Raw genomic sequence first — 12,184 nt, forward strand, 5'->3', positions numbered from 1 at the left:
AAAAGACAGCAATCCCATAACACTGTGTCCTTTAGCACTGAAGGAGAGACGCCTCACTGTTAGGGCTACTAAGATTGCCAAATGAGGACTTGTCTTCATGAAGTACAAAGACAGAATGATGCTGTGTACACATGCCTGTGTCCTACTTTCATTTCTATCCTTTTTAGTGCTTTTTTGCCATTCTGGAGAAGCAGAAGCAAACTTGAATCAAATCCAGGGTGCCCTCACACCCTGTAATCTGGCCTGGTGCAAACTCCCAGTATTAATACACAGGAAGGTACTCCTGTGCATTTTTTCACTAATTCCAGGCACTACAAAAGATCTTTTTGAGTAGCTGCTTCACAAAAACAATGTTTTTAGTGCTTCTGTCCTGAATGTCATCTGTATTTATTACTACAGTCTCATATATTCATAGTTACCTAAACAGATTTTTTTTCTATTTATGCAGGCTTTCTTATACTTGAGATGAGTTACTTTTTTATATTTCCTAAGGCATGTGCACATTGTATAACCTCAATGGGGGTGAGAGGTTGAGTGAATTCATCATTATTCACTCTAATATATTATTAGTAGATTTTATTAATTTGTTTATTTTGATGGACATTTCAATCAACTGACAAATATATCTATGTCAATATATCAGTATATTTCCTAATTGAGCTTTCTCATGACTTTATTAGTCATCTTTGAGTTAATGAAGTCTCAAGTGCAATCTATATGTAGTTTGAGGCTACATGTGAACAGACATCATTACAAAAGAATTTATCAAGTAAGTTTTTGTATTCTGGGTGATGGTCATCCAAAATGCTATAGTTTGGCTTGGAGAGCCATAAAGACCAGTTAAATGGGAGGGAGTCTAGGGAGATAAGTAGTTATGTAATTGAGGAAATGAATCAGATTCTGAAAGAAAAATAAGTTAAATATTCATTGCTTAGCATAAGCCAAGTTTTAAGGAAGGCTTAGTAGTAGATCCTAATGTTAGCACCTCTCCAAAATAATAGTACTCTCTCCAAAAAATACCATGTTAAAAAACAAGAAAATGAAAATTTGTATTAATGAAAGAATCAAACAATGAACATTTGAGGCAGAAAATTTTTAAGATATAGGCTGTGCACACACAATGCCAAAACAGCTGGTAGCAATGTGAAGAATTCACACAAGTACATTATTTGGCATGATTAAATAGGCTCCCACCATAATTCCTTTATTTTTTTATAAAATAAAACTTGATTGGCTCCAAATCTTAATTTTGGATTTACTTGAATTAATTAAATCTGCAAATAAGCAAAATAATAAACTTGTATTGAATAAACTGAAGGGCTGCTTGGGGAAGATATAAAGAAGATTCAGGCCCAGATCCTGACATAAGACAAGCACATGCATAGATTAAGTAAAGGAAAATGAAATAAAACTTCTGTCTCCTCTTAAAAAACTGTTACTCCCTGCAGAATCATCTAAGAGACTCTCCCAGTAACCCAAAAGGTATAGGAAAAAGACTGGTGACAGCCAGTAGTGTTCTACTAGCAGACATCTTAGATCACAATTTTCATTTTCCAACCACAATATATTTGAATAATGTATACATATGTAAAATGCTACCATAGAATACAAGAAATATTTTTTTCAATCTTCTCCAATTTCTTTTTGGGGGAGATGGAGATAAACAAAATTTATCATGTCCATGGTATGTTTAGAATCATTTCACAAGCATCTTGTTATGGGAACCAACCAATGATTTATAAGGTCAGGGTTGTGCCTACCCCATTCCTGTGACTAGCTATAAGCCTACCCCTTTTTCTCCCATCCAGGAAAGCACGTTCAAATGCATCTTGGTGAGAGTGACATTATGTTGAATCCACTATCATCTAATCTCTTTAAAATGAATCATTTGTGAACTTCAGTCCTCTGTTATAGTAACAAGTGATCACAAAACATTGGCATGTTTCAATTATATAGCTGATATTGCTGATGGGTGAAAATATGAGTGATATTTGAGAATCCTCTGGGTCCTGTGAATACTGCTGTGTGTCACCTCTTCTCCTTGTCCCAGGTGGGGCCTATGTACATGTTCAACCCCTAAGTGAGAATACCAGGTACTAGTACTCCCCATGAAGTATCTACAGATCCCCTTTGTTCCTAAAGTAGTGCTGGCAGGGAGGAACTTAAGAGAATAGGGGATTTTTAAGGTACCGTTCTCACCAAATTGGCAAGCAATGGTGGTTAGATCATAATATTAGCAATCAGAACTTTTTTAAAGGCTTTGTTTGAAAAGTCTGAACAGGGGTTATACCTTCCCCCAGGAATCCCTATTCTCCATACTTTGTTTTTATCCTCTAGGACTTTTTGTTTTCTGTTTTTCTTAATATAATATGTCCTCCTTATTTAACATCTGGAAATTTGAAAAATGTTTGCCTTATAACTTAAGAAACAGTCATAATGTTTTCTTGATTTGTGTTTCAAACATTCAGAGTTCCATTTTCTTAAATATTCTTGAAAATTATTTTCATCCATTGATTTTTGAACAAATATGAGGTGAGTAGGGCCAGCATACTGGTGCAGCAGGTGATGCCATGGCTTGCAATGCCAGCATCCTATACCAGAGCACCAGTTTCAACTCCCAGCTACTCTGTTTCTTGTCCAGCATCTGATAATGTGCCTGGGAAGGCAGCCATAGATAGTCCAATGACTTGGGCATCTGCTGTACATGCGGGAGATCAGGATGGATTTCCTGTCTCCTGGCTTTGGCCTGGCCCATACCAGGCTGTTATGGCCATTTGGGGAGTGAGCCAGTAGATGGAAGATAATTCTCTCTCTCTCCCTTCCTCTATCTTTCCTCCCAGCACCCATTGCTCTGCCTTTCATTTAAATAAATAAGTCACTAAAAATGGGGTGACTACAACAGTGTAATGAAAATAAAGCCCTGAAAATGAAAATTTTATAAAATTCCAGAATATCTATTATTAGCTAAGTTATTAAATGATTCATTGTCAATTAATTTATAACCCCCCATTACCTACTTGTAAATAAATAATGAAGTTGGGACTGCAGATAACTGTAATACCTACATATGACTTTAGTTTGAATGTAAACTAAATGTGAAACTTCTAAGGATCATTACTTTTTTATATTTTCTTTTTGATATACTTCACTGGCTAATAATGGAAGCAACAGCATCATTGTCGGCATAAGATAAAACAGGGCAATTATCTATGTCATGTCTCATGGTACATAATGGATAATAGACTTTCCTAAAAGACTATATGAAAAGGCTTTGACCAAGCACTAATTTTAATTAATACTATATATTCATATTTAAATATTAAGTTATAGTTAGGAGAAAGAATTGCACAGTAGGGTGATTATTGATAATACACTGCATGTTTAAGAAGGTACAAGAAAGGATTTTGAAGGTTTTTACCATGAAGAAATTATCAATGTTTGAGAATATAGTTATGTTTACCCTGATTTAGACATCACACAATGTATACATGTATTGAAACATCACATCGTACTCCATAAATATGTATAACATTTTAACTCAATTAAAAATGGAAAGCAAAAAAATGGTAAAATTCACAATTATACTGTAAAATAGAGCTCTTTACCATTTTTACTTGGGAAATGATAATTTTCTAAGGTAACAAATGTATTGGCTTCATTTTTCTTTTATTTTTGATGTCTACCTACTCTGAAAATGTAAGCCATGATGTATCCACCCTATATTTTCACAAGCAAGAAAATTCGGTCATTTGAGCACTTGCTTCATTAATTGAAGCAAAACAGAATTTGCCAACAATCTATATTTTTTCCTTGGTTGTAAAGTGCTAGCTTATTTGTCTTCATCTGTGTCAGAGATTTGATTGAGTTAACAAACCAGCAACTATTGGCAGGAGTGTTGACCATTATGCCTAAGATTGGCTAACTGCACTATGTAAAGGCAATCTAATGCACAGCAAAGATGTGTGTGTACCCCTTAGAACACAGGCAGGGAGAAGGGGCTGGGGGAGGTCTGCTTTGTGGGTCTTTGACTCATTGCTATGTTTGAACAACACATTGGACAAGAGAAACAGAGATTAATGAGACCTAGAAAATAGAAAGTTTGGACTTTATGGAAGCAAACCAGCACATCCTTTGAAGATAAGCGTTGGTTTATGGAGAGACTAAAGTAATACAAATGTGAGTTTCAGCACAAACATGTCAAAGGATTGTAGGTGCTTCAGTGTTGACCTTTACTTCTAGTGGTTGTAGCAAAGATCAACCAAACTGACGGAAATTAGCAGAGCATACTATTTTACTTGAAAGGACCGTTCAAACTCCTCCAAGGGGTATGCTTGACAATCTCAAAGACAGTAGCTAGTATCTCAAAAGGCTGAGGGCACTTTAAAGAGTGCAGTAGTCCGGAACCAGTTTAAACCCATGTAAAGGAGAAAACATTGTAATTTCTTGTTAGCCTTCCCCCAGAACTTCTGTGACTCTTCTGCGGTCATCTGCTTTAAGTGGGAAATCTCCTGTTTCTCTCCCCTTCTGCTTCTTTCTGTTGTTGTCTATGTCTCTCTCATATACATGCTCATCCATACACAAATATTTACTAAACATTAGCTATTTAATAGAGTTTATATCTGTTTTCAATCCAGTGGTTTATTTAACTGATGAATCTACTTTTTTAAATGCTGCTGGTACATTAATATTAAAGCAGTGTTATTTGAGCCAGAAAAGTGATAAATTATACTTGTTTACTCTATTTTTTCTTCCAAAAACCAATTTTCTTACCTTCCTGTTCTTTGAGCCTCTATTAATAATAAGATTGAGAGCAGAAGTGTCCACAGCCAGATACACTTAAGACTAATTTGATGATCATTGAGCACTGTGAAGTTAATGCATATTAGTCATAACATGCAAATTTGTAAACTACAACCTCACAGGCTATGAAAGCTCCTTGTGACATGTAAAGTACTGTAAAGTAGTAATAGGCATTTGGAAATAGTAGTAATAGTTAATATTAATAATAAACCGCTGCTCTTTCTTTTAAGCCTGTTTCCTTTTATCCCCTCTGCTGCCTAGGAAGAGAGAACAGCTCAGAAAAGCAATCCAAGGAACCAAAGGCTTATAATTAGCCCTGAGAGACTTGACATAAGTAGTTATGGCAATAACCCTTGGTGCCCTGATATTCTTTGCACATGTAGATTAATATGGTCTTCATAAGAATTAATTAATATTGCCTCATAAGGGTTCAGGAAGGTGGTTAAATGCTAGTACAGACCCATAATCCTTTATCTGAAACCTTTGGGGTCCACTTGTTTCCAAACTGTGAGTTTTTCAGATTTTACTAATGTAATGCTGTGCATACACTGTATATTATGTGACATCCAGATTAGGATGTGGCCCAGCACCCCTTAATAAAATGCATTAGTACTTCCACAGAAGAATATATGAAAATTCACAGCTGAAATCAACGGATACCAGAAGTATCCTCATATCACTTCGAGTCAGGCTTTGACATCAAATGGATGAGAATAAAAACAAGATTTTCAGTGATTTTTTTGATTCCAGAGTTATAGAAAAAGAACTGTGGAGATACCCTCCCCAGTGGAGTTATGAAACACAGTCTGAGACTGCGAAGTGTAGACATGGTTTCTGAATCCCTCCTAGAGCTACAGTAACAAATATGCCCCTTTTGGCAGCATATGCTGCATAGTAATTTGGAGAAAAAACATTTGGGGTAGGAGAGTATTGTCATACTTCACTAAAGAAGAGAATGATCAGTTAAGTACATATATTGGGGGGAAAAACTACCACAAGTAGTAGAATGTGTCTACTTCAGATTTTTTTCAAGAGAAAAATGATTTGTTATTACTGTAATGTGGACAATATTTATTTTTAACAACTCCAGAATGTTATTTTTCACATACAATCAGTTCTGCTTCAAGGCTTGCTTTGAAAACACACTTTGTTCTCTTGCTATTGATGTGTTTGACAACAGACAAATATTAACTTTTTCAATCTGTTGAAGGTGCTAGATAAACATGAAAACTTCATATAGTGGAATGGGCTGCATACAAATATACATACAAATATACAAAATGGGTCCATGAATGTTCCTGAAACATCCTCCAGATATTTTTTTTTCGTTTTTAAGATTTATTTATTGCCATAACTACTTATGTCAAAGTTACAGAGATGCAGAGGCAGAGAGAGAGAGATAGATAGAGAGAGAGAGAGAGAGAAAGAGAGAGAGAATGAGTTAGTTCTTCCATCCACTGGTTCACTCCCCAAATGGCCAAAATGCCTGGAGCTGGGCTGATCTGAAACCTGGAGCCAGGAGCTTCCTACAGATCTCTCACGTGGGTGCGGGGCCCAAGGAGTTGGGCCAACTTCTAATGCCTTCCCTGGCCATAGCAGAGAGCTGGATCAGAAGTGGAGCAGCTGGGACTCAAACCAGTACCCATATGCAAAGCTGACACTGCAGGAGGTGACTTTACTTGCAATGCTACACTGCTAGCTGCCTGCTGTTGCTTTCTTTTGAGTTACAAAGATATTTTCCAATATATCACTTTAAATATGTGTTTGTTTGCCTGTAATATAAAACAAATTCAAAAAGTTCATGTGCATTTCCATGAATTTTTTAAAGTCCACTCATGCATGCGTGTGTGTATGTGTGTGTGTGTGTGTGTGTTCATTCTTTCAGTGGTTATCCTGGATATTGCAATTAATAATTTGTCACAAGTTCAGATCAATACAAACCTTACTACCCTTCTTATTAGGGTCCTTTTTTAGTGTGTCACTGTTGATGGATTTGAGTGCTGTGTCCCTACCCTCATTTTTCCCATGCACAATTTTGCATAGTGCAGTGAATTTTAGAAATGCACACATCATCTTGTAGCAAAACAAACTGTAAGTGTTCATGAAATGTTGGGGGCAAAACACCTTGATAGACACAGTGATAAGTTCCCACAAATGTTTCTGAGCATGGTTACTCTAATTTCTGCTGAAACTTTCTCTAACACATGATCCAAAATAAGGTTTATTCTCAAAAGGTAATAAAAGAACAAAAAAGTATGTATGACAACTTTCTCTCCCTCTTCCTTCTTGGGTAAGGGCAATATTGTTTCTGAAGGCTTATGCTTCTGTTAGCAGCTCTGCCACACCTAAAAATATCTTAGGTCTACAGTTTGGAGTTATTTTCCCCCTGAGAGATGATCTTACCAAGTTATTTTAGGACCTCAAATCTGAAACTGGCTTCTGTCCAAGTATATTATGGGAGTTAGACCTTTCCATCTGAAAACTTAATTTACTTTCAGAAAGCTTTACAAGTATGTCTGCATATCCACATTTGCATAATCACCACTGCCCCCCCTTCTCCCTTGCCTGCCTCTCTAGGGCACAGAAGTACATGGTTGCCAGATACATTTGGAAGTGAGTGCATGCGACTCTTAACCTCCTGGAATTGGTGTTCTAGAGCTCCTGACACTGAACACTAATGTATTTTTCATTAGTGTTTAATGTTGGGAAATCCCATTTCATGGAGTCCAAGGATTAAATTACTTCATTTGGGAGTGAGCAAGTGCATTCCCCATCTTTTTCCTGAGGTGAAATTAAAAAAAAGAATAAATCCAAGATCATTTGCATTTCATAAGGGCTTAAGGTCCAAATGAATTCACTCAGCGCCACAATCCAATATTGTGAAATCCTTTAAAGACAATATTAACTAGTAGTAAATCCTGTGCATATTTGAAATGTGGAAATAAAAATACATAATAAAATACAGAAAAATCAATGTATACATCTCATATATATATGTACATACATGTATGTGTATGCATATTCATATACATATGTACACAAATATAATGACTATACAAAGCAGTTCTACCTGCAGTAGGAACATTATAATACCACGACTGCACTTTTCAATAAAGTGACATTTTTATCATTTTTCATATAAGAGCTAACAAAGGTTTTTGAAGAAATCTAGCAAGCAATGAATCTAGATGATCATATTGATCATGAATGATACTTTTTCACAACTATACTGCATAGAAACTCTGTTTAACAATTGTGCTAACAGAAACAACTACAGATTAGGCTAGTAGATGTCACATGTGTTATTTATAGTTGTTCTGAATATAAGACCTAAAATTGACTCATCTTTCTCTAGCCCTTGACTCCCACCCCTTGCTTCCTTGGGTCATTGAGTCCTTCTTCTTGTGGTGCTTTCAAAGACAGCTCTTTCCACATCTTAGAGGGCATTATTTTAAGCAAATTCTTCAGGGCATCATTGTCCTTTCCCGTGGCTCTTGAAGAGATTTCCTTGAGACCTTCAAGGGAAAAAGCTACTTCTCTATGAACCCTCGAATAGATATTCAGTGGCTACATCAGAATGAGGGCCAAAAGGAATTCTGAAAGTGAGTCTCTAGGTTCCTTGAACCAATCATACCCTTTTCAATCAGTAAAAGGTTTTAGGGATTTTGCTCTGTATCCAGCATTGTGCACAACACTGTGTGGCATGCAAGAGAAACAGCAGGTGCCTTTTCTCCATGAAACATGTAGCCTGCGTTGGGGGATAAAACAAAAGATATGAAGAGAATCCTATAATATTGCAAACTCTGGTAACAACATTAAGTGCTGAGGTCAGAAAAAGAGAGTCATATTTACTTTTCCAAAGTAAAGTAATGGAAAGAGTTCTGGGTTGAGAATCATCCGACAAGGGCAGGCACATTCATATAAAGCTGAATGACTGTAAGTGAATCACTTCTTTGGTACGCCTTGGGGGCCTGCTCTGTACAACAGCCATGAAGGACTGAATTAGATGGTCCTTATGGTTCTTTCCAGGCTTAGAGTTTTATCCTTTCACTTGTACTCAATACACAGTCATTGACATACTGTGTTCCGATACATTTTACATGAACGGAGTTGAATTGTTAGGGAAAATGATTATTATCTCCATTTTGCAGATGACCAGTTAAAGCTTCCAAATGGCAAAGGTAGAACTGGAACCAAGGTTTGCAAACCTACAATCCTGTGCCTTTTCCACTATACTGCACTGCATACCATGGTACCACAGTGCTTTCATGGCTATGTTTAGGGACCTATGGGTCTAAAAGAGAAGCTGACGTGAAATGAAAAATCCAGAAAATCTGGATGAATCTCTGTCTCTAAGTCTTAATAAGGAAAAGATAACTCATATATTACAGAGATTTCCAGTACAGAGAATAGAGCACTGGCAGGTCAGGAAGTGTGGGTTCTAGTCTTGGCCAGACCACTAACTTGTCAAGTGCCCCTGGACAAGTTTTCTCATCTGCAAAATAAGAGGGTCTCCAGGATCTTTCCATTTGCAGTACTCTATGCTTCTTTGAGGCTAGAAAGCACGCTCTTGGTTATGGTTACAAGTGTGAACTCAGAGATTTAAAAGAATTAGTGACATGTTAGAAGTACTAGTGATAATCTTTTAGTGGATATGAGCTTTGGGCTGGTCCTGGAATAATGTGCATGCTTTAAAATATTCATGAAGCATTTCAGTTTCTTTAAAATGCACAGGGATGACTGACCATCTAAAGGAATCCTTTGTATGAAATGAATGATCACCACTCCCTTCCCTATCTGGTGTTTGTTGGGTCAGATTTTCACATAGCAAGTTGATTTAAAGGGAGTGCCACCTGTAGTGGAAAATACAGCCAACAATTTGTACTGTCATTTTTGAATATGAAAACCATGCCAGTGTCTTCAAAATTCAAGTTAGCAGTGAAAGGATTGGAGGAAGTGTTTCTTTTCTGTGATCAGTCACTGCGAAGTGGGCCTCAGCACAAACCAGCTGAGCCCTTCGCTAGGCATCGAAAGCCTCTGGCATTTTTCTGCTTTTCAATTCTCAGTCATTTGGGAGGTGGGACAAAGCCATGCTGTCTACAAAGTTTATCCAGAACGTGCTGCTGTTACAAGCAATCGCTTGACATCTATTATGTTTCTCCTGTGCAGGAGAGGTGGCTATCAGCTACAATAGCGATTTCTTTTCAAAGGGGTTTAATTGGGGTATTTCTCATGGGCCAAATTCTAACTCACTGTCTTTACGTGTGCCTGCCAGCAAAACAGTGGGAAAATACCAAGCAATAGCAACAGCAGAAGTCTGAGGACCGCTGTCCCAGGCTGCTCCCCTCTGCAAACAAGGAGGGAGAAAAACAAAAACAAAAACACAGTTTCCCTGCTGCCTAAGCTGCTGCTAACATGGCAGAGCTCCTAGAAAGGTGTGGCAAGGGCGGGGGAGGGTGTGTGTGCAGACAGAGCTTCCCATATCTATGGCACTACATTTACTATCCTGAACAAATTCCTTGTAACCTGCCTTTTACACGTAGTGCTCTGAGGAGGCGGGGGCAGGGGCGGCTGGTGAAGAGATTGGTCTCGCGCAGTTCAACTACACGCTTGTGAGCTGTTTTTCTGAAGTATGCATTTACTCCTGTGTAGGCAGGCTAGCATCCTTTCCTGAGGTAAGCCAGAAGGTGGCCTTATATTTGTGTTTGAAGTGCCAAATGATTTTCCTTGCAACAAATTTGTGCCTTTCACTGGTATTTTCTGAAGTGAGATTTTTGCAACTGATGGAAATCAGCTCACTTCTGTTCTGTAACTTAGTGTCTTGTTGATGATTTATTTGTTCAGTAGCAGAAACTATGACAAATTGTGTGAGGCGGCCTCATTTACTTTTTAGCCGCTATAGCCCTGAAGAATTTACATGTAAATGCAACTGTGAATGTTTTACATTTCATAAGCATGCAGCACGTGCTTTTCTAAGTGAAGTGACATTTTTACAGACACACTGAACTTAGAACTCTTCCCCCACCCCACAGGTTATATTATCTGAAATCCCGGCAAGTCTGTCATGCTGTGTTTTCCTGACTGCCAAGTGGGAGAGTAAGTCTGTATTTTGTGTTTTGCTTCTCTCCTTTTTAGACATGCAGAGCAGCCCACACAACCAGTTCACCTTCAGACCCCTCCCACCGCCGCCGCCACCTCCTCATGCCTGCACCTGTGCCAGGAAGCCACCTCCTGCAGCGGATTCTCTTCAGAGGAGATCAATGACTACCCGCAGCCAGCCCAGCCCAGCTGCTCCAGCTCCCCCAACCAGTACCCAGGATTCGGTCCATCTGCATAACAGCTGGGTCTTGAATAGCAACATACCATTGGAGACCAGGTAATTGAGCTCTTATTGAGGCCACTAGACTGATGTATTGGCTGGGGATGACTCCGCTGATTGTGAAAATTCATTACACTATTGACATCTGCAAAGACACACAAATGTACATGCAGGTACACACCCAGATGCATGAGTAAAAGGACAGATCCCTCCACAGGCACAGATGTACACATAGGTACATACACACATCTAAATCCAGACACACCCGCAGACAGAGACCACAGCAGACACATGTGAAAAGATGAATCCACAGCTACATAAGCACCCCCTGTCAAATACCCACAAAAACATGAAAGGAAGCAATTATCTAAGCTGTCACTGCAGCCTCAAAGAGAAAGGCAATTGTCCCTTGTTTTAAGAAACTGCAATATTACAGGAACACCCAAACACAACTGTAGGAACAGTGATAGTTTCCATTTTCTTTATTATAAGATTCTTCAAAACAATAAGTTCTCTTCAAACACTTTTTTTTCATGAAATGGAAACATATATGTAACTTGAAAGACTACATTCTGTCTTTAGGATGAGGCTTGGTGTTTTGAGCAGAAAATACTTGCCTCTGTTTTTCTGTTGCTTCACATATTTAGGTTTCCAGATTCACTCCTCAAATCTTTGTCATGGATTTGAGGTTCCTCCACAGTTCTAGGTCCCTTGATCACTAGATACAACAAACTGAGAAATTGTCCATCATTTCTAATCACTCTTTCTTAAATCAAAAATTATAACTATTAACGGAGAAATATGTGAACTAAGAAAGCAAAGCATTCTGTTATGTTTTAAATTCATGCACTTCTCCCTTGTCTTCTGTATGCCTTATTTAAGTCTATCTCCAAAACATGTATATGTAACCAATGGGCATAACATACCATGTGCTAGACAATGTCTGTTAATCAGCTCCTATCCTGACATCTGGGAACTGAAACAGAAAGGGAGGGGCTAATAAACTTTCATTATAAGAGTGTTTTTCCCCCTTGGCAACATATTAAATTAAATGCCAGCCATGGC

At 38.0% G+C, this 12,184-nt stretch overlaps 1 protein-coding gene across 1 annotated transcript in view; it reads left to right on the plus strand.

Annotated features, from left to right (window-relative positions):
- Positions 1-12,184, plus strand: part of TENM1 (teneurin transmembrane protein 1) — an 893,298-nt gene that overhangs the window by 494,772 nt on the left and 386,342 nt on the right. The window contains exon 6 of the mRNA XM_062183627.1: positions 10,936-11,176. Coding sequence (XP_062039611.1) covers positions 10,936-11,176 — 241 coding nt within the window. The remainder of the gene's footprint in view (positions 1-10,935; positions 11,177-12,184) is intronic.

Source organism: Lepus europaeus, chromosome X (genome assembly GCF_033115175.1).
Source record: "Lepus europaeus isolate LE1 chromosome X, mLepTim1.pri, whole genome shotgun sequence".
In the NCBI taxonomy this organism is placed as follows: domain Eukaryota; kingdom Metazoa; phylum Chordata; class Mammalia; order Lagomorpha; family Leporidae; genus Lepus; species Lepus europaeus.